Source organism: Polistes fuscatus, unplaced genomic scaffold (genome assembly GCF_010416935.1).
Source record: "Polistes fuscatus isolate 324 unplaced genomic scaffold, CU_Pfus_HIC Scaffold5, whole genome shotgun sequence".
NCBI lineage: Eukaryota > Metazoa > Arthropoda > Insecta > Hymenoptera > Vespidae > Polistes > Polistes fuscatus.
This window is the reverse complement of record NW_025113129.1, coordinates 5,315,784-5,336,011: the sequence shown is the minus strand read 5'-3', so window position 1 is coordinate 5,336,011 and position 20,228 is coordinate 5,315,784. Positions and strand designations below refer to the sequence as shown.

Genomic DNA, 20,228 nt, shown 5'->3' with positions numbered 1-20,228 from the left:
TGAACATGAATGAGTAAGATGAAGAGAGAAAGATGCATTTTTAACGTCACCCAGTGCTAAAGGGCAAGCGACGAGAATTTTACATGCGCAAACTTTGCGAAACGTACTTTGAGATTGAAAGAACCGTGGCGGAATATATTATCCTCCATTCCTCTCTTATTCTTTCTTACTTTCTTTCTTATTTTTATACACTTTCATACTTTAAAGTATAGTTTCATTTGCATTGTTCAAAGTGAACAAAAGTATGCATTTGTGATGTTGAAAATTAGTATAGTATCATTTATTATCGACGATCTATTGCACAAATTTAAATAAAATAAAAAATGATGATGATGATGATGATGATGATGATGATGATGATGATAATGATGATGGTGATGGTGATGACGACGATGAACAACGTCCTGGCAATAACCGATTGGTCTTTTAAACTGCTACGTAATAGCTCGCCGATCGTAAACTCTCCGAGAGAGAGACTACGTGCAAGGAGTTGCATTGAACGGAGATGGAAGGTCAATGACCTTAGCTGTGCCAGTCCAGAGAGACGCTAATCCTAACCGGTCGTATGTACTTACATACATATGTACATACGTGCTTCCTTTCTTATATGTGTCTTTTGCCTTTCTTCAGAACTAATGTTAAGATTCTCAAAGACGATTCAACAAATTTCTTTTCTAAGTTTTTATACTCTCTATAAAAGAATTTTAAACTTGCGAGGTACGCTCGGATTTTTATCCTCAAAAATTATTTACTCGAATTTTGACCAAGACTTTTTTCTTATATTCAAACAATTTCTTTTTATTCGAAGACTAAAATTTAAGTCTTACTTGAGATATCAAAATGAACACTAGATTTACGGGAATCGTCAATTTAAAAGGTTCAGACTTCGCGTGTAAAATGACAGAATTCGTAACTATTATTTTCCAACACTTTTTCCTTACTTTTATTGATAAAATGATACAAATATACATATCCAAAACCATTTCCCCCTAAGCTCTCTTATTTTCAAATATTGTATAATGCATATCAAAAATGATGTATTTTCTTTTACCGGTCAATTTGGCCGGTGTCCGTAGAAATGGGTATACAAAAATGTCCGTAAACCGAGTGTTCAAATCGATATTATGTACCCTAACAAATAAACTCCAACTTAATAAATAAATAAATAAATAGTATAACGAAGAAAAAAAAGAAGAAAAATTTGGTTAAAGACTCACCATCGTTCCTGCCAAATATTCGTTGAACCTCCCCGGCAGCTTCGCTTCCGCTTTCGCTTTCGCAAAGAGCAGGCCACTTCCGGTAATTATGAGCAGCAACGTTCCATCTTTGAGCTTGAGTAACGTTTGATGGTTCCTTGGGTAAAGGTGGTAATGGTCTATCCGCGTCATATTCTTGAGGCACACATTTAGTATTATTTTGAGGGATTCGATGATAAGCATAACTTGCTTCTAAATTACGCGAACAAGAAGTGGTAGGATGATACGGGGTATAAATGATATCTAAATTAGGATCACGAATGAATACGGAATCGGTATCGGAAACACTGTCTTCACTTCTGTGTCTTCTGGTTGGTGGTTCGGATGCCGTGCCATGTTTGGTTGGCCAATTACCATTAGGTAATTCGTTGCCAACATTTTGATTAGAAAAACTAACTCTTTTCGTACCACTGCCAGCATATTCGACTGAGTCACTGCTCACTAGACTTCCTCGTTTAAATATTGGATGGGGTCGAGGTTGCTTACCATCGTTATCGTTATCATCCTCGTAAGTGTAGGAAGAATTGTTATCGAGTTTGTTCAGATTACGATTAGCACGCAAATGAGGTGATGCGCTTTTCGATCTTCTGGGACTTAATCTGGAAGAATCGTCGACAGATTTGATTGGTAGCTCTTGTCGATCACGAATTGCCTGTTGAGGTCTGACTATTAAAATTGGTTGCGCCGAACCTTTTTGACCGTGCATCAAATTAGGTCTCAATGGATTATTGTTTTTCGTAGCACGAGATTTTTCATTAGCCCAATAAGATCGATCTATGTTAGAATCGGTTGATGCAGTAGCAGGAATATTAGTATTAGTAATAGGGATGGTAGGTGGTGGTTGACGAATGGTTGATCGACCACTCTGACGATTCGAAACTAATCTGTTATCGAGTCTTCTATCTTCCATTAAATTTCTTTCATAAATTCGCCTTTGTTGTTCCTCGTCAAGTTTCTTCAACTGTTGCCAATAAACAGCTTCTCGAATTTCTGGTAAATTGATCTTCAGAGAAGTTTGTTTTTCACGATTGGTTGTTTCACGAATCGGTGAATCATTGTTATTAACTGGCAACCCAGTCTTTCGATGAGCTTCCAAAGCTTTCTGTTGCCAATAAAAAGCTTCGAGATGTTGCATAGTTCGTCTTTTCGTAGGTGATGCTGGATTACAATTGATTGGACAATTAACTTGTCCATGATACACGTTACCTTCGGTAGGTCTTTGTCTTTCTGATATCGGTTCACGTTGGAGAGAACCTTTGCTGGTATAAATCTTTTCTTGGCTCGAGACAGATGTTGCTGGCCCAGAAACATCATTGACATTTCTCCTACGTGGACTTGATCCCGTTCGTAAACGAGAAGTGGCGTAAACGGGTTCGGGCCTTTGAAGATTCTTCATCGTACAAGGTGTATTACCCGAAGCTGTTGGAATCATCGAAAATGGTGGCAAACTTGCTGACCTATGACCCTGTATTTTTTCACGATTACGTTGGCCTTGATTTTCCTTACCTTTAGACAAATTGGTCTCGATAATCCTCTCGATACGTTCCTTAGGCGAATTGGATACCGTTATTGGTGATTCTGGACGTATACGTTCGAGATTAGCAAACGTTTTTCTATCATAAATGACTTCTCGTTTGGGTGAAGCTATCAAAATTTGATCACCGGGTTGTGCCTTTCTTTGCATTCCTCGTGGCGATGACAAGCTTTTGTTACTGTTTATCAAAGTTTTATTCGTTACACCAACGTCACTCTCTTTTCTATTAACAGAATCATCTTCCCTGAGCGGAGAAGGTGGTGTCTCGTCGTAGACACGTTCTTCGATTTCTTCTTCGAAATCAGGATTCTTCGGTGGTCGAGTAATATCATTAGCATAAATCCCTTCAGTCTGTGCGCTGGTAGTTGGCGATGTCCTCGCACTAGTTCTCGGCGAGTTAAGATAATATTCACCACTTTTCGAACTAGACGGTGAAAATTCACTCTTCTGACTGGAATTAGGAGTACAACAAGAATCAGCATAATCCCCCGACTTCTGGCTAGATACTGGAGACGAATATTTCACCGTTCTATCGTTCGGCGAATCAATAACAATCGAAACAGCTTGCCTGCTAACTTCATTATCATAATTTTCTCCACGTGACTCTAATTCCTGTGACTCTTCTCTTTCATAATTTTCATAATTGCATAATTCGATTCTCGAACGTGGTATCGCTGGAAGTGGTCTGTCTATTGGTCGAACTATTCTCGATTTATGAAAAAATCTTTCAGTAGGTGGTGCCGAAATCCTTCCGGATGGACCGTGATTTCTTTGAAAGAAAGTACGACCACGATTCGCTTCTTGAAGACTATGTTTACGTTCCAATTGTCCACCAGGCCCTATTCTTCGGTTGTCTAACTCCAATCCTGTTTTAGTTTCCCCTTCTTCGGCTATCTTTCTCTCTTCGTATTTGTTATTATCAGGCGATAACATTTTTCTATCGTACCATCTGTCATCCGGACCGATGGACCTTGGACTGGAATCATTTGCACGATATTTAGTTTGCTGTATCATCTTCGTTCTTCCTTCGTCATTTAATGAAAAATGATCAGGAGTACTGGTGATCAATCCTTGATCAGGAAACAATTCACGTTTGATCTCATCTAATCTTTCCTCAATTATCGACCCGTTCAAACTGTTATCTAATTTGACATTTCTTTTGATATCTTCGTTCAAATTCATAGTGTCCGGTGATCTAGTATAATTACCATTTTGTTGATAACGAGTAAAATGTCTTTCGTCCTGTTTCCTTCTCTCCTTTCGTTCCTTCTTTTTATTGTAATCCTTGCGCGAATCTTTCGGGGAAAAAAATCCTGGCAATAATCTTCTCAAACCGGATTTCTTTTTTTGCTTCTCTTCTTTCTTTACTCTGGATACACCTGGCTCCATCGTAAATTGGCTTATTAATTTGGCGTAACCGTCTTTCGTATTTGTCGTAGTATTTGCAGTTGCTATCGATGATGATGATGATGATTTATATTCCTTATAATTGATTTTTTGATTAGTGTGTTCGCAAGGTATCATCGACCGCTCGTTAACCGTAGATAAATCTTCGTCGAATGATCTATCCGATGATCGATGATCGATATCCTCGTTTAAAAGTTTTTTATCCTCACCGTCTAAACCAGAATCCGAACCAAGAGTACTCACAGTGCTACCTTCTAAAAATTCTTCCGAATGTCTTCTTCTCGATCCTTCTTGATCATTTAATTGTACGTTCGAAAAACTTATCTGTCCTTCTTCGATTATACTTTCGCCCGACGACACGCTACCAAATTCTTCGACGTAGGATGATTTGGACGACGACGAATTAGATCGGTCATAATTGTTTCGTGATTTGCAACGAAGAAATTCACCAGACCATCTTCTTTCTATTTCTAATACTTTTTTACTGTAACGCGGTTTTCTATTACTTTCTTCGATCTCTAATCTCTCGTCTAATCTTTGACGTTGTAAAAATTCGGGATCGAATGATATTTCGCTCAAAGAATTCGTATCGATTTCTACCGATGATCTTAAAGGACGATTAGATAATTCTTCGTTGTAACTTAACGCAGTGATAGCTTGTATCTGTGTACCAAGATTATCTTGTAATACTTTAATCTTCGATCTACTTTCCTCCAAACGATCTAACGGACTCTGCTTAGACTTCTTTTTCTCATCTTCATCGTCCTCGTTGTCAACCGATGTTCTATTCTTATTAAATTGTTCCTTTTTTATCGAAATATCTTGATCATTCTCATCGGAAACTTTTCTATCTTCTTTGTCTTCTTTTATTACCAAGTTTTTCGGATCCAAACCTTTGACTACCAAAGTACCGATCGTTGGACGCTTGATCAATTTAATTGGCTTGATCTTTTCATTCAATGATGGAAACGAAGGTCTACCTCTAACGAGCAAGTTTTCTTTCTTTTTTTTAATATTATTATTATTATTATTATTATTATTATTATTTTTATTTCCTCCTTCTTTTTCTTCTACAAAATGTTTCACGACTATATTGTCTTTCTTTTTATTACTACTCGAAGAGGTTAGAAGTATTTGTTCAATGGTCGTTAATTTGTCCACCTTATGAACGCGTAATTTCGTAGATATTTCTTCTTTTTCTTCGGTTAATATTAAATTTCTATTCTCGTACCTGTCTTTTTCTAAATTCTTCTCATCGGTCCGCTTGTTTCCTGGCTCCATTCTCGATCATATACTTGTTATCGTTTAGATACGCCTGCGAAAGTAAAAGGTATTAAGTAATTCGACACTCTTACTGTCTTTTTTGCATTCCAACCTTTCTAATATATTTAGAAAGAGAAAGAGATATGAAATATAAATTAATAATCGATTTGGTACAAAATGATTTTTTATTAAACTGTATCTTTTATTTAGAAAATCAAATTAAGAATTTAAACATAAATTTTTTAAATATTTACGTGGATTGTAAAGTTTTGAATTAAATACAGAAAAAATTTATTTTATCGATCACACTCACTCACTTTTTAAATTTTAGAAAATTTTAATAATTTTTAATTTTAGAAAAAAATAAGTTCGAAAATTTTCAACCTATCCTTGTATATAAAAAAGTATTTTATTTAAAAACAATTGTATTAAACAAATATTTGCGTGGATAGGTTAAAAAGCTTTGAGTCTAACATAGAACAATTTATTTTGTCAGTCGAATACACTTTTACTCTGATTTTTATTTTCTTTTTAATTTTAGAAAAGAGTAGGCTCAAAACTTTTCAACCTAGTTTCGTTTATGAAAAACTTTTTATTAAAAACACAATACTGAAAATTGAAAAGACATCACAAAAATAATTTAATATATAAATGATTTTCGAATTCGAATTAAAAGCGATTTAATATTATTCCTCAATAAATTTCAAGTTTATCTATCGGAATATTTACACACTACAGTGAACACAAAACACACAGAAAAATACGTTGATATCTCGAGATAGTATCAAAAGATAATCATTTGTGTTACGTTTTTCGTTAGACTGTGAACATAAAATGTAGTTCAAGTTTAAATTTGAAAATAAATTTATTCGAGACTACAATTAATAATCTATTGTTCACTTTATAATTCATAAATTAGTAATTAATTCAATTTCATCATTTTTCATACACTAAAGTCGAATATTTCAATTATTCATATATAGAAAATTAGACCAAATGATAATAATAATAATAATAATAATAATAATAATAATAATAATAATAATAATAATAATAATAATGAAGCAATAACGATTATCAATAATAATAATAATAATAATAATAATAATAATAATAATAATAATAATAAAAAAAGAATAAATGAAGAAAAAAAAGACAAACTAACAAAAGATAAAACGTTCTTTCACTTTTCACGTATCTCCGTTATCGTGCCGAAGAAAACGAGAGTACTGAACATGATTACTCGCCACGAAACGCAATATTCTTCGTCGAAATCTATCCAAGGATATCGACTTACTACTCGTACCTACACTGCATTCATACATACATGCATGCATGTATAGTTGTTGAAATAACGTTGTTGAGAAGAAATGACGTAAATCACGTTACGTTTCACTTAAATAATACTCTTTTATATAATTCCTGTTTCTACATATATATATATATACATGTACGACTATATCACATAATACACGAATTAAAAGCAATCCTCATCGAGCTTAATCATTTTGTAAATCACTATAAAACCAATATCTCACTTAGAGAATATAATGTTTTTATTTATATCACAATTATTTATCCTCCCATTTAAAAGAAAAGAAAGAAAAAGAAAAGAAAAGAAAAATAATGACAAATTAATTCATCAAAAATTAATGATTTAATTGACATAAAGAGACAGAAGTATGTACGTGTGTGTATGTGTCTGTGTATGAGTAATGACAATAATAATAATGAAATTAAAAAGATAAAAAGGAGAAGAAACGTGACGGCAACGACGATGTCTCTAAACCGACTGACTGCTGTGAGTAGCATGATCGCTACAATGTGGATATAGGATAGTGTGAAAGAGTGAGAAACAGATAGATAGATAGATGGATAGATAGAATAAGAGAAAAAGAGATAGAGATAGAGAAGGTGGGGCAAGTAACATATATACACGCACGAGAAGTTACGATCACGAAGAAGGACTGACAGAGTTCAGTTATCTCTTTCTTTCTTTCTCTCTCTTTCTCTTTCTCTTTTTCTTTCTGTCTGTTTTTTTCTGTTTAGTCCGAGCAAAGTCTCGATGAGGAAGGCTCGTCGTATATGAGTGTTAGTCCGATAACACATGAGAAGTTACAGGTAACGCGTTATTTACTCATGACACATCGTACGATTCGACTAATATGACTCAGTGATTCTCAATTTGTATTTTTGTACATTTTATTTTTTATTAGTTTTTATATGTTCTTTGCGGTACCAAAATGGTCAAACCTCTTCAGGAATCATTAGCAAATATGTGAACATATTTTAATTTGATTCGGTTTATTTTTGTTCTAATTTTATTTAGATCTTAATAATTATAGTTTTATTATATGCTTTCGTTAATTCAAAGAAACATTTTTATTTTTACTTTTATTAATTTTTTTTTATTTTTATTTAATCCGGTACGAAAATGGCCGAACCTCTTCGGTAAACATTAGCATATATGATACCATTAGACATTTTCCTTTTTAATTTATTTTCATTTTAATAAATACTTGTGTTTATTAAATTCTAAGAAAAATGTTTATTTTCTAATTTGTATTAATATTCTTCTTCTTTGGTTTAGGCAAATTGCCTGTTTCGTAACGATGTTTTTTCCTCCTTTTCCCGGGCTTAGGACCGGCAACATGATCGCTGATCTGCGATCATGCAGGCGGAGTTAATTTGTATTAATATTATTATTATTAATTTGTTATATGTTTGTTCCGATACCAAAATGGCCGAACTTCTTCAGAAACCAATAGCACATACATGAACATATTTTAATTGTATTTAATTTGTTGTTATTTTTATTAACACACATCATACTAATAGCAATGTTAATTTTTTTTTTACATTTTTTTTTACTTTTGTAAAGTAAGTCCAAAGAAATATACAAACAGAATGATCTAAGTAAGTCACTGGCATAATAATTTCCTAACCTTAGTTTTACAAAAGACCTTATATTATATTCATAAGACTAATCAAATTAGCAACCGAACTATGAAAAAGAACTTGCTAACTTCTAGATATCATATGGACAAATCTAGTGATAGTTCAAAGCTGTACTAAATCAGACGCAGGTGGTAGAAAAAAAATGCAGGGGGAGGGGAAAAATAGAAAGAAAAGAATAGCATGATCGGTGAGAAGCCAGGAAAGCTTTGTGTTTGGTCTTAACAAAAAGAAAAATAAGAAAAGGTAAAGGTTATCGAACATTTCTGTGGAAGAAGATCCTCCTTCTACTCGGAGAAGAAAGTGAAGAAAAAGGAAGAGGAGAGGTTCAAGGTTTACGGTTTCTTTTGGGTCCATTCTGAGCATATTTTGGGCCCTAGGAGGGTTGCCAGTTGCCATCTGCTCTTTTCCCATCACTTATCTTCCTTTGAAGATTTTCGAATTGTTTCGAAAATTCCAAGCCAAAGAATTCACCTACTTTTCACATAATATATATATATAATATTTATTTAGAGTCAACAAAAAATAAACAAATAATATTTCTTCCTAGATATCTTAGAATGTTACGGTGAAGATGGAATATAGAATAATCGAGTATAATAATCAGAAGGAAGAGAGGATGGTAGATTCAAAGCAATGAACAGTTTATAACGAGGAATTTCCGGCTTCGAAAGTTTCGCTACGTTTAAATAACATGCCATTGAAATATCTGTATGGTTAACCTTGTAAATTGAACCTTATATTAAAGATATAAAATATATTTTTTCTCTATATTTTATTGTATAAAAAAAATTATTGTCTTACTTATATTTAACAGAATTATACAGTGTTTATTAATCTTATTATTTGCATTATTTATAAATACTTACCATTAGTTTTACTATAATAAAATATAATATATTTTCGATATAGTATTAATATATAATGTTATATAATATAAGTAACACTGCAATGTATGTATATGACACTATAAATGATTATTATAATTTGTTTTTACTCATAATTAGTATAATATAATTTATAAAAATATAAATCTATTAATTGTAATTTAAATTTGTAAAAATACATTATAAAAATATTAAAATACACGGAATTGTAGAAATAAAATATTATTAACAACCGTATAATAATATCTAAAGATTAATAAAAAATAAAAGACAAGGAAAGAAAAATGATTATTGAACTCGATAATATATTTCTTCTTTTACTTCGATTTATGTTCGTGTGCATTTCCGCCAGAGGAAATCCCTACTTTACTTATTTTGGTCCAGACTTAGGTAGAACTCCTTCCCTTCATTTCTCTTTTGAAAGAGAAAGAAAATTATTTCTGGCCTAACAGAAGAAAGAAAGAAAGAGAGAGAAAGAAGGAGATCTCCTCTCTTCCCTATCTTCAGAAGTAAACTCTGGATCGTTCCATTTGGAAGTAAACTTTCTGAATCAAAACACTAACTTAAAACATTAATTCTATGAAAACCCTAACATCCAGTTTTTTCCTATACTCATTTATTTTAATCCTACATCATACCATACCTATATATATCTTCTTTTTAAATATAAATTACAATTGGTACAGTTCTATTACTGTTAATTATACTATACTAATTGTAAGTACAAAAAATATATTTGTTCTTTGTCCTTTAAAATAAACTTTGAATCATTTCAAGTGATTTTTTTGTAGATATTATTTTATAGTATATTTATTTATTAGTATAGTTTTACTACTTGTAATTATAATATATTATATTAAACAACACTATGCTATACTAATAGTATATTTATTTTCTTTATATTCTATTATATTAATTAAATCTTCCAACCCTTTACAAACGAAAATTTTGAATTAAAAAATAAAAGTTAGTTTGACCTAAGAAAAAAATTATTTCTATGTTCAACTCAAGACATTTTAATCCACGTATATGTACATCATTATTATATATACCATAATATAACATTAAAAATATATATTATATTATATAATAAATATAAACCATAAATGTATATATATATGGTATAAGTATAGATTGTACGGAGAAACTGGATGCTGACAGCTGTAAACTGGTTTCGAGAGAACTGTGCTACAACAGTAGAAGAGAAGTAGACGGTTCGAGAGAAAAAGAGAAAGAGAACAAAGCGACCTGAGAGAAAGAGAGAAAAAGAGAAAGAGAATCCTGCCCTCTCATCATAATCGTTTCTTTCGAGAAAAAAAAACCCATCAATGTTCAATATATAACTGTATCAAACTGTACCTATCATTTTCTGCAAATTCCAACAATTTCGATCAAAATTGTAACTTCTGAAAATACTGATACGTTCTTTCCTTATCTGTTCCCTGTTTGAACCTCGATTCGTATTCAATAAAGTACAATGAGATGTAACAGTAAATGTGAAAATGACAAAGGGTATTGAAGAAAGTCCACTTCTATTTCTGTCCCTTTATTCTTCACTCAATACTTTGAGAGAGAGAGAGAGAAATAAAAAAAATAAACATTTAAACGAACTCTAAAATTTTTATATTTTCTATTCTTATCGACCATCAAAATTCGATTCGAATTACGCGCCAATTGGTACGATTGTATAAACAAAAAAGCAACAACAAACAAAATGGATTCCACTCGATTGTTCTTACTATAAAACTATTTTTTATTATTTATTTTCTTTTACGACGAACATTAATAATAATCATAATAATAATAATAATAATAATAATAATAATTAAACGTAATAAAAATGAAGAAGTAAGATAATTCGAACTCACCATTGTTTGCATTTCCAGAGACAAAATTGAGAAAAAAACTGGAAGGAAGTTTTGTGGAAATACAAGGAAACAAAACTGGAATGGAATGATCCAAATTTACCGACACTTAAACGATTTGATTCAAACACCTTCTCTTGTTTTCTGACTCGCACTATTTCTCTCTCACACTCTCTTTCTCTCTCTCACTCTTCCTGTTTCGAACGCACGCGCGAACGAGAGAGAAAGAGAGGGAGGATTTTAATTTGAACTATTGAAACGGACTAGTGTCGCGGCGCGAGGACGACGCAACAAGTGACAGCTCCGGCTGCCGCCGTTCGAAACGCCATTGCTATTCTCGCGCCTCTACCGGCTTTCCTTTGAACTAATAGATTTTCAATTCTCCTGCAACCGCAACAGACTTTTTTCTTTCTTTTTTTTTTTAATTTTTTCTCGCATTTCTTACTTTATTTTATCATGGAATATTCTTACCTGGTCGTTCCTCGTTTTTACGTTCTTTCGGTTGAAATATATCCGATTTGCATGTAGATCGAATGTTTGTTATCGATCAAGTTTATGTAATAATAATTTTATACTCGTATTTTGTTTTTTTCTTTTTCAGAGAAAGTCGAACAATCGTTATATACCTTTGAAACTAACGGAAATTACTAACCGGAAGTATCATTGAAATCCTAACGATCTCTAGCGGTTGGTTTCATTAAAAACATTTTGATTTTGTTGGTAAGGAAGCTTGTCGATAAAAAATTTTTACGCGCGATGTCGCCACTAGTCATATTTTCGATATATTATTCGATCTATATATCGAATTTTTATTTTTAAATAATAATTCCCGCCATTTTTTTACATTTATTTATTTATTTTTTATTTTTGTTCATCTTTATACGTAAACAACTAAAATTCATACCTATGTATATATTTGCGGATAGAAAAGTGTTAATGATATATAATAACTTATATAATTTAATAAATAAACCGTCACATAGAACCAGTTACTGAAATTTCTCTTTGCAAATTTTACAATAAACTTTTTTTCTAAGTATTCTAATACGAGATATGAAAATATATGAGAATAAAAATATTCTAATAAAAATTCTATAATATTTAATAAAAAAGAAAAAAAAATCTCACCGCAGGAAAAAGAAAAACAAAAACGATCAACGAATTAAATATTCCCATCAGTTCAAGAACAAGCTCATGAATCTGACAAAAACTCCCACATAAATTTTAATGTTAGAATCGAAATAGAAATCAATTATGCGTACACGTTCCTCACATACATCTTCATTGACTTCATTCACGTGCTGACAAATCATCGGCCATGACAACTCATACTAATAAAAATGTTACCTTTCTTTTACGCATACAAAAAACATGAAGACGAATCAAACAGCAAATATTTTTTTTCAACCAGACAAAAAAGAAAAAGGAAGAAGATCGAGCGTAAATATGTCTGTTCATGGAGAAGAGAAGAAACAAGGGGTGGGGGTTATTATGGTGAGGAGGTGAAGTGGAGTTGGGTGAAGGTTCAGAACCGACATTCTCGTCTACGGGTTTACTACGTCGAGACACTGATTCGTAACTTTACTTTCACTGTTTATACTCGTTTCTTCGAGACAACGAATCAAATCGATGAATTTCGTGTATGTGATGCTAGACACATGATTTAAACACATCACTAAATCAAATATATAATTGATGATAATATATTGAATTTTAATCCTTAGGATGTAACCGTTCGATTTTATGCAACGATCGAATACGTAATCGAAGTCAAAATTTAACAAATTAGGAAATAAAAAAAAGAAATAAGAAAAATAAAAGTTAGAGTATCGTCTACTTAAATTGTAAAGCGAAAGAGAAAGTTTAAAAGAAATCTTGTAATAATAATATTGTTTCCGGGTACGCGTATGTGTGGTATGCAAAATTGGGGAATTAAATAAAACTAAAAATACAATAAAATTAAATAAGAATTAAATCTTATTTATCTTCTATTCTTCTTCCACTTCAACCAATTTATTGTTAAATCAAATGTAATTATTAATCTTCTATCGTATTACAAATACTTTCTATCAATTAAAAATACTCACGCTATTACATTAACAAATATTTTTATATTATAAAAAAAGATATATTATGGAAATATTCCAAAGAAAAAAATAACACAGAAATAGACTTGACAAGAAAGTATGCAAAAAGAAAAGATTAGAAGGAAATATCGGAGATAATATATTCAGGATTTTCCATGGATGGTATAAACACAGACATTTGTACGGGATGACGTTGGATTTCCAAAGTGTGTGGTTTATAGTAATGGACATGAGGATTTTAAGGTGGGCAGAAAGGAGAGAGGGGTTGCGGAGAGGGATTGAAAGGGGGGTTTTGCCAGAAGGATGTAACAAAGTTAGCAGCAAGTAACAAACTTGCTTGCCTCTTGCGTGGGAAGGATACGAGCAAGTCACACGTACGAGATACGTGGATGGGATTCGGCACGAGTGGTTCTCTTTGGCAGAGTGAGAGTGCCATATATATAGAGAGAAGGGGAAACTCGACTCGGCACTCCAAAGCACACAGCCTCCGCGATTGCAGTGGTGTGCTTGCTTTCGTTTTCTCTTATACCTCGTTTCAATACATATATCTGTATGTATATATAAATCTACACACATATATAAACATATATATATATATATATATATCTCTATATATATGTATATATAAACAAGCATATATATATATATATATATATATATAATATCAATATTTATATAAACGGATATTATATATAAATATATTTTCATTGCTATTGTTATTTAGTTTCGTTGTTGTTCCTGTTATCGTTGGCTGTTGTTGTTGTTGCGCTGTTGCTGTTACCGTTATCGCGTTTATAGTGCAAAAAGGTTTTCAAAGTTTTTCCCCTTTTACGTTGGAGACTATCGACGTTGTTAAATAAAAACAGAAACAAAAATATATTACACGTCGATAGAAACACGACGTCTTTTTTGTTTTTAGATTACTACATTTTTTTGTAAACATATTTTTTAAAGAAGTCCGATCGGCTTACCACAAACCAGGAACGAAAGAATCTTCCGCCACCATGAAACTTACACTGTTCACGTGAGTACGATATTTACCCCTTCCTATTTGTCATCTTCCTTCCCCTTCCACCATCCCTCCTTCTAATCTGTTTACTTATCATCTTTACCTACTATCCTTTATTTACTTAATTTTTATTTTTCTAATCTCCCATAACGATTTGTTTAATCAACTAATTCTTTCTTAAAATAGATCAAAGTTATGTTATCTAACCTGTTGATCAAATTAAAATTTAGATTGGGATTGGTTCACTCTATTTTTTTGTCAATCAAGGCCATTTAAATACGTCTAGTCATGATGTGTGCGTGTGTGTTAGTGTTACTGCGCATGTAATACTCATAACATTCACATATTAGAATGCTCGGTTTCCTTATACTTTCCATGGTTATGGTAATTACTAGATTCGACTAGCTGTTATGCGAGAAAATCGTATGTCTAAGGTAAAAGGCCCGCGGAATTAAACGCACACATGCACGCGTGTACTCTATCCTAGCTTGCGTAAATGCGTTATATGTACATAACACATTTTTATACATGCTCTTTCTCTTTCTATCACTTTCAATCGGGATTGTAGTAATAAAAAAAGAAAAAAGAAAAAAGAAATAAATTACGTATTCAATTAGAAAATAAATTTGATGTTAGAATCGTGGCACGCTACCCTTCGAAAATACTCGAACGATGTAAATAATTTCTTTTTTTTGAAGAAAAAAGAAAAAAACTTTCGATTTCTCGACAGAGAGAAAGAGAAAGATTTATATCAAAGAAAAGTTTATGGAAATGTCACCTCGTTTACCGTTGTTTCTCCTTGACATTATTCCAACTACATGTCATGCATACCATTGGCTATACTATAGTTCAATAGGGAGAAAGGGAGGAGGATATTGTAACAATATATGTGCGAAAGATTTTTTTTTTCCATTCATCTCTATTGACTTCCTCCTACGATCATTCCTACGAGAAAATATTCTTTTAGCTATGCTTCAATTGATGTCAGACAAAAAAAGAAAAGAGAAAAAGCATAACATTGAATGTCGTTCACTTTTTATATAAATTGTTTAATTAATATTTAATTCAATCAAATTATGAAAGAAAAAGAAAGGCAACAAATATTTTAAAAACAAATTAACTTTTTTTATAGATTTAAAATCAATTTTTAATCAAGCAAGTTAGGAGAGAAAGAAAAAGAAATGTTTTTAAAAACAAATGCTATTTATATATATATTAATTTTTAATTATTTTCTTACCAATTAAAATAAAGGAGAAAGAAAAAATGTTTTTATAAGCAAATCCATCTATTCTATCAATTTTAAATTAATTTCTAATCAAATAAAATAAAAAAGAAAGGAAAAAGAAATTTTTTTAGAAACAAATTGTATTTGTTTCTAAATATTAAATAAAAATATGAAGAAATCATCTGGAAATTCTTCTATATTCATTATCTTTATAATTATCTTCATAAAATTAATTTTTCCTCGTCTATTTTTTTTTTCTATATTTAATTTTTATTTACTTCTTATTTATATTATTAATTGTTTTTCGATAGGGTGACATAATTGCAATTACATCTACAGCAAAAGACAAACCAAAAGTGTTGCGTCAATAAATCGCTAAAGGGCAAACGTGAATAAAAAACGAATCGGGAATTGTCGTTGTGTGTTATTTGCAGAGGTGTCCATTTTTTCTCCATTTCTTTTTTCTTCTTCGAATTCTTCTTCCAAGAAGAGAAAAAAGAAGATGCTTGTCTTATGCTCTTAGCAACTACTGGTCGTTAACTAGCTGTCGTTGTAAAGATGGCCTCGCTTATTATTCATTTTCTTTTCTTTCACTTCTTCATATACATACATCCATATATTGTACAATATCTTTATTTATAAAACAAATCATGAAGATTTATGATCGTCCTTGTCAAATGATTACGTAAATTCTTTCAATTTATTAATTACCGATGATCCAAGTCTAGAAATAGAAGAAAGTTATTATAATTTACGCAAGATTTTCTCTTTTTCAAATTCATTTGAAAAAAAATTCGAAACTCTGACGCGATCGAATTAAATTATTAAAAAATATTCTGTCTTCTTTTAAAAGAGTTCAAGATTTACGAGAGACAATTAAAAGGACATTTGAGCTGCTGTTGTAATTATTACTGTAATGTTGTTTCTGTTATTGCTGCTGTTGCTGTTGGCGGGATTTCTTGACATTTGTGAGTTGTTTCACGCACAAACGTTTGACTTCGTAACGACAGAAAGACAGAGCCAATCCCCTTGGTGAAACAGGGACCGCAGTTGTACAGGGACCCAGAGAGTCAGAGAAAGTGAGTTTCGAACGTTAATGTCACAGGTCAAAGTCTACTATGGTGTATGTGTACGTATATGCTTTCGACGAATGTTTTCGCGAAAGTTCTACATATATACGTAATAAGTTTCTACATATAGTATATATATATATATACCTAATTAAGCATATCGAATGTGCTGCATTAAGTATTCTAATCAAAAATTCAATGAAATTTTCATCAAATTCAAGCAGTCCAAGAAAATTCCATGAGAATTTCAAGACAAACTGAAAAAACATAGTCTGTTGTCGTATCTCGATTATCGTTGCACAAATCGTGCAGCACGTTTAAATCAGCAGCAGCAACAGTAGGAATAACAGCAACGGCAGCCATTCACCCTTCTCGCAACAGAGCCAACCGATTATCACCAAGTTTCTTTTATCGTATTGGATCCGGTCTGTTGCGGCTGTATCCTAGTACTACGAAGATAAATCATTTTCTTCGTGTTCGAAAGACAGAGAAAGAAAAGAAATGTAATCTGTAATCTTTTCTTAGCATCTAGATGGTATATTCTCGACAGTGGTAAAAGCGTATCTCGAGAAGGAACTTTGGTAAGGAATCGAATAGTGTTCAAGAACGTAAGGAGTGAAAGTAGAATCTAAGGAACGTAAGAATGCCTACGGTAACGTAAGAACATCGTAACCTTGACGGGAAAATATTTTATTTGGTTTAAGTTCCATGATCTTTCTAAGATTCTTTCTCTTTCTCTCTTTCTGATTATATTAATACTTCAACTTGAAGTTATTTTTAATCATAGGGAAATATTATTACTTCGATTGTGTTAAGTTCCATTGATACCTGTTTAAATGTCTATTTTATGGAGTATGTATTATTTTAATTGTTGAGTGAAACATTTAGGTAAAATTCACTATTGTTAAAATTTCTGTTTAGATTTCTGTTTAAATAAAACTAATACTTTTAACGTGTTATAAAAGAATCTATTTGATGTTTAATTGTTATTTAAAATTTGTAAATAATTAATATTAATTATGTATCACATTCTATTACGATTTTAAATTATTCCTTACAAAAATATTTAATAATGTTAAACGTATAAAAGATAATGTTTTAACCCATTTATCTATATAATATCGTTTTAAATAAAATTAATAGTCTTAACGTGTTATTATTTTATCTATTGAATATTTAATGAATATCTATTGATTATTTTAGAATTTAATATTAATTGTGCATCCTATCCTATATGATACAAAATTATCTCTTCTAACAATATTATTAAAAATGATTAAAAATCAATAAATAATAGTAATTATTGTTTTCTTTTTAAATTTCAGATTATTAGCTTTGTGCCTAATAGCAACCTGTAGATCGACTGAAGAGGAATACGATTACGAAGAAGAATCTGCAGCAGCTGTTGTAACCCCAGCTCCAACTAAACCAGCAGCACCGGCTCCTAGATTGGGAGGACTGTTATCCTCGAGAGGACGAGTCAATGTCGGAGGAAGAAAAGCAACACCGGTATGTTTATTTCCGATGTTTTCCCTTTTTTTGGTTTCTTAACTTTCCTAGCCGTATTACAAAGATGTAAACATTTCATAGACTCAATCTACGACCCCTAAACCAGTCGAACAACAGCCATTAGAAGAAGAAGAAGAAGCTGAGGAACCACTCGAAGATATTCACGAACAAGAAGAAGTCCTCACGACCACTACTGAATCTTTAAAAAAGGTTCGAGGCGGTGTCAGACCTTTCAGGTATTTTTTTACATTTTTTATTAGAGTTTATCCTTTTATTTTTTTATCATAATTTTTCCATTTGATATTTTCGTATTCCTAGAAAAATTTATTTTACTTAGGTTTCACTAAAAATTATATTATCTTAAAAATATCTTTCAGTAAAATGTATGTACAAAAAAAAAATATTTATTGTAATTGAATGGCTGAAAAGAAAAAGAAATATAAATAACATTTTTTTACAAATTTGTTTTTGTTAAGATCAAACGAAGAATTAATAGCAGCGTTAAAAAGAAGACGTGCTCAGACTGGTCCAATTAGTCATTCTAAAGAATCCTCAGGGACACAGGCGGCTCAAACGGAATCAACGACTCCCAAGTCGAGGTACTTTGAATTTAAATAAAATATTTGAATAATTCTGTAAACGAAATTACATTGTTATTTTTTTTATTTTTCTCAAAGAACGTCATCGAGCAGCCGTAACAAAGCTAATGGAAATTCAGGAGGAGAATCAAGGACAACTGCGACTAGCCGTGGTAGATTCGGTTCATCGAGAGGTAAACCCGTGCAAGAAGAAGTCGAGGAAACGCAACAAGAAGAAGTCCAAGTGAAACCTAAACCTTATCGCAGGGGATAGATATCTAAAGGTTTTTTTTAAGATTAAAATAAAAAAGGAAAAGAGAGAGAGAGAGAGAGAAATAGAGAAATGGTCATCTTTCTCTGACCAATATTTTTTAAGCAAAAGCAAAAAGTTCCAAGTTCATCGAAAAAAGAAAAAACAAAAAAGAAAAAGGAAGAAAAACTTCTCTTACAAGAAACACGATTTTAATCTTCGTCCTTGTCCATCTCTATCCTTGACCATGCCTTTTGCTTTTGCCTACAATAGAAATAGACATATAAAAGTATTTTAAATAAAAATCCAAATATTGTGGTATATTTTCTTTCCGACGAAAAAATAATCTACTCAAACGAAAAACAAGTATTATTTTTGTAATCGAGCTTTTTTAGATTTCATTTTTAACGTCGATACACTCTTATCAAGCTTTTAATTTCATTTTTTTTTATATAATGCAAAAAAGGAAAGCTCGTTGATAGAATTTTATTGATGAAATCGTCGACGAGATTTCATTATTTCTTTGATCACTCCTATTAGGTAATTTTAAAGTCATATAAAAAACTCGTATGTTTTTTTTTTTTTTAAATAGATCCCACGTATTCGATCATACGACGATCTTTATAGGCCTATAAATAAATATACATATATGTATAAATAAATAAATAAATAAATAAATAAATAAATAAATAATTAATAGTTAAGAGCAACCATTTGTTTTTAACGATGACGTCTAGTGGTTGCTGTATAAATGTAAATTAAATATGGAGACACGTGAAATAAAATGATTTCAAAATAATCAATGCGCGCATACATATATTGTTAATAAATAATGTCTCATAAATTATAAAATACTCGGAGAAAATTTTCAATCCGATAATGCTAATAAATGAATGAAATGAAAAACATAACTTTGGATTTTCGTCAGATTTAGAAAGCTGATTTTTATTTGTATTTTTTAAAATTAAATTTTCCTCCTCCTCCTTCTAGTATCATGAAATTCGTAAAAGTGAAACAATATGGCCTTGATTGCATATACGACTGTAAAATCATTACGATAGAGGACGATGAACGAGCTAAGAATTCAACGAGAGTTCGTTCGTTCAGGGAATGCTTTGCCCAAAATACCGAAAGAAGAGAGAAGAACCTGAAGGAACGGGGTTGAGAGGAGTAAAGGAAAGAAGGAGAGGAAAGGGGAATGTATTCGAGAAAGAGAGAGAAAAGACGAATGTTACTCGAAAGTGAGAGGAGGTCGCATCTCGACGTCCTTGAGGTGTCTTCACGACGGAATATTTCGCGAACTAACGAAAGCGAATGAAAGAAATAACACAC

General features: G+C 31.6%; 2 protein-coding genes across 2 annotated transcripts in view; one reads left to right on the top strand and one right to left on the bottom strand.

Moving 5' to 3' along the window:
* LOC122522099 overlaps window positions 1–20,228 on the bottom strand; it is a 60,645-nt gene that overhangs the window by 39,535 nt on the left and 882 nt on the right. Inside the window, exon 2 of the mRNA XM_043642903.1 lies at window positions 1,218–5,512. Coding sequence (XP_043498838.1) covers window positions 1,218–5,478 — 4,261 coding nt within the window. The 5' untranslated portion in view covers window positions 5,479–5,512. The remainder of the gene's footprint in view (window positions 1–1,217; window positions 5,513–20,228) is intronic.
* On the top strand, window positions 14,001–19,319 carry LOC122522502. The gene is made up of 6 exons (XM_043643690.1): window positions 14,001–14,061; window positions 14,174–14,278; window positions 17,885–18,068; window positions 18,150–18,304; window positions 18,545–18,667; window positions 18,746–19,319. The coding sequence occupies exons 2-6, from the start codon at window positions 14,259–14,261 to the stop codon at window positions 18,918–18,920; spliced, it is 657 nt and encodes a 218-aa protein (XP_043499625.1). The 5' UTR covers window positions 14,001–14,061; window positions 14,174–14,258; the 3' UTR covers window positions 18,921–19,319.

What these genes read in the sequence shown, in the direction of transcription:
- LOC122522502 (XM_043643690.1), top strand. Translation starts at nt 14,259, where the DNA reads ATGAAACTTACACTGTTCAC. An exon ending in ATGAAACTTACACTGTTCAC is followed by an intron (nt 14,279 to 17,884) that starts GTGAGTACGATA and finishes TTTAAATTTCAG; the next exon opens with ATTATTAGCTTTGTGCCTAA. An exon ending in GGCGGTGTCAGACCTTTCAG is followed by an intron (nt 18,305 to 18,544) that starts GTATTTTTTTAC and finishes GTTTTTGTTAAG; the next exon opens with ATCAAACGAAGAATTAATAG.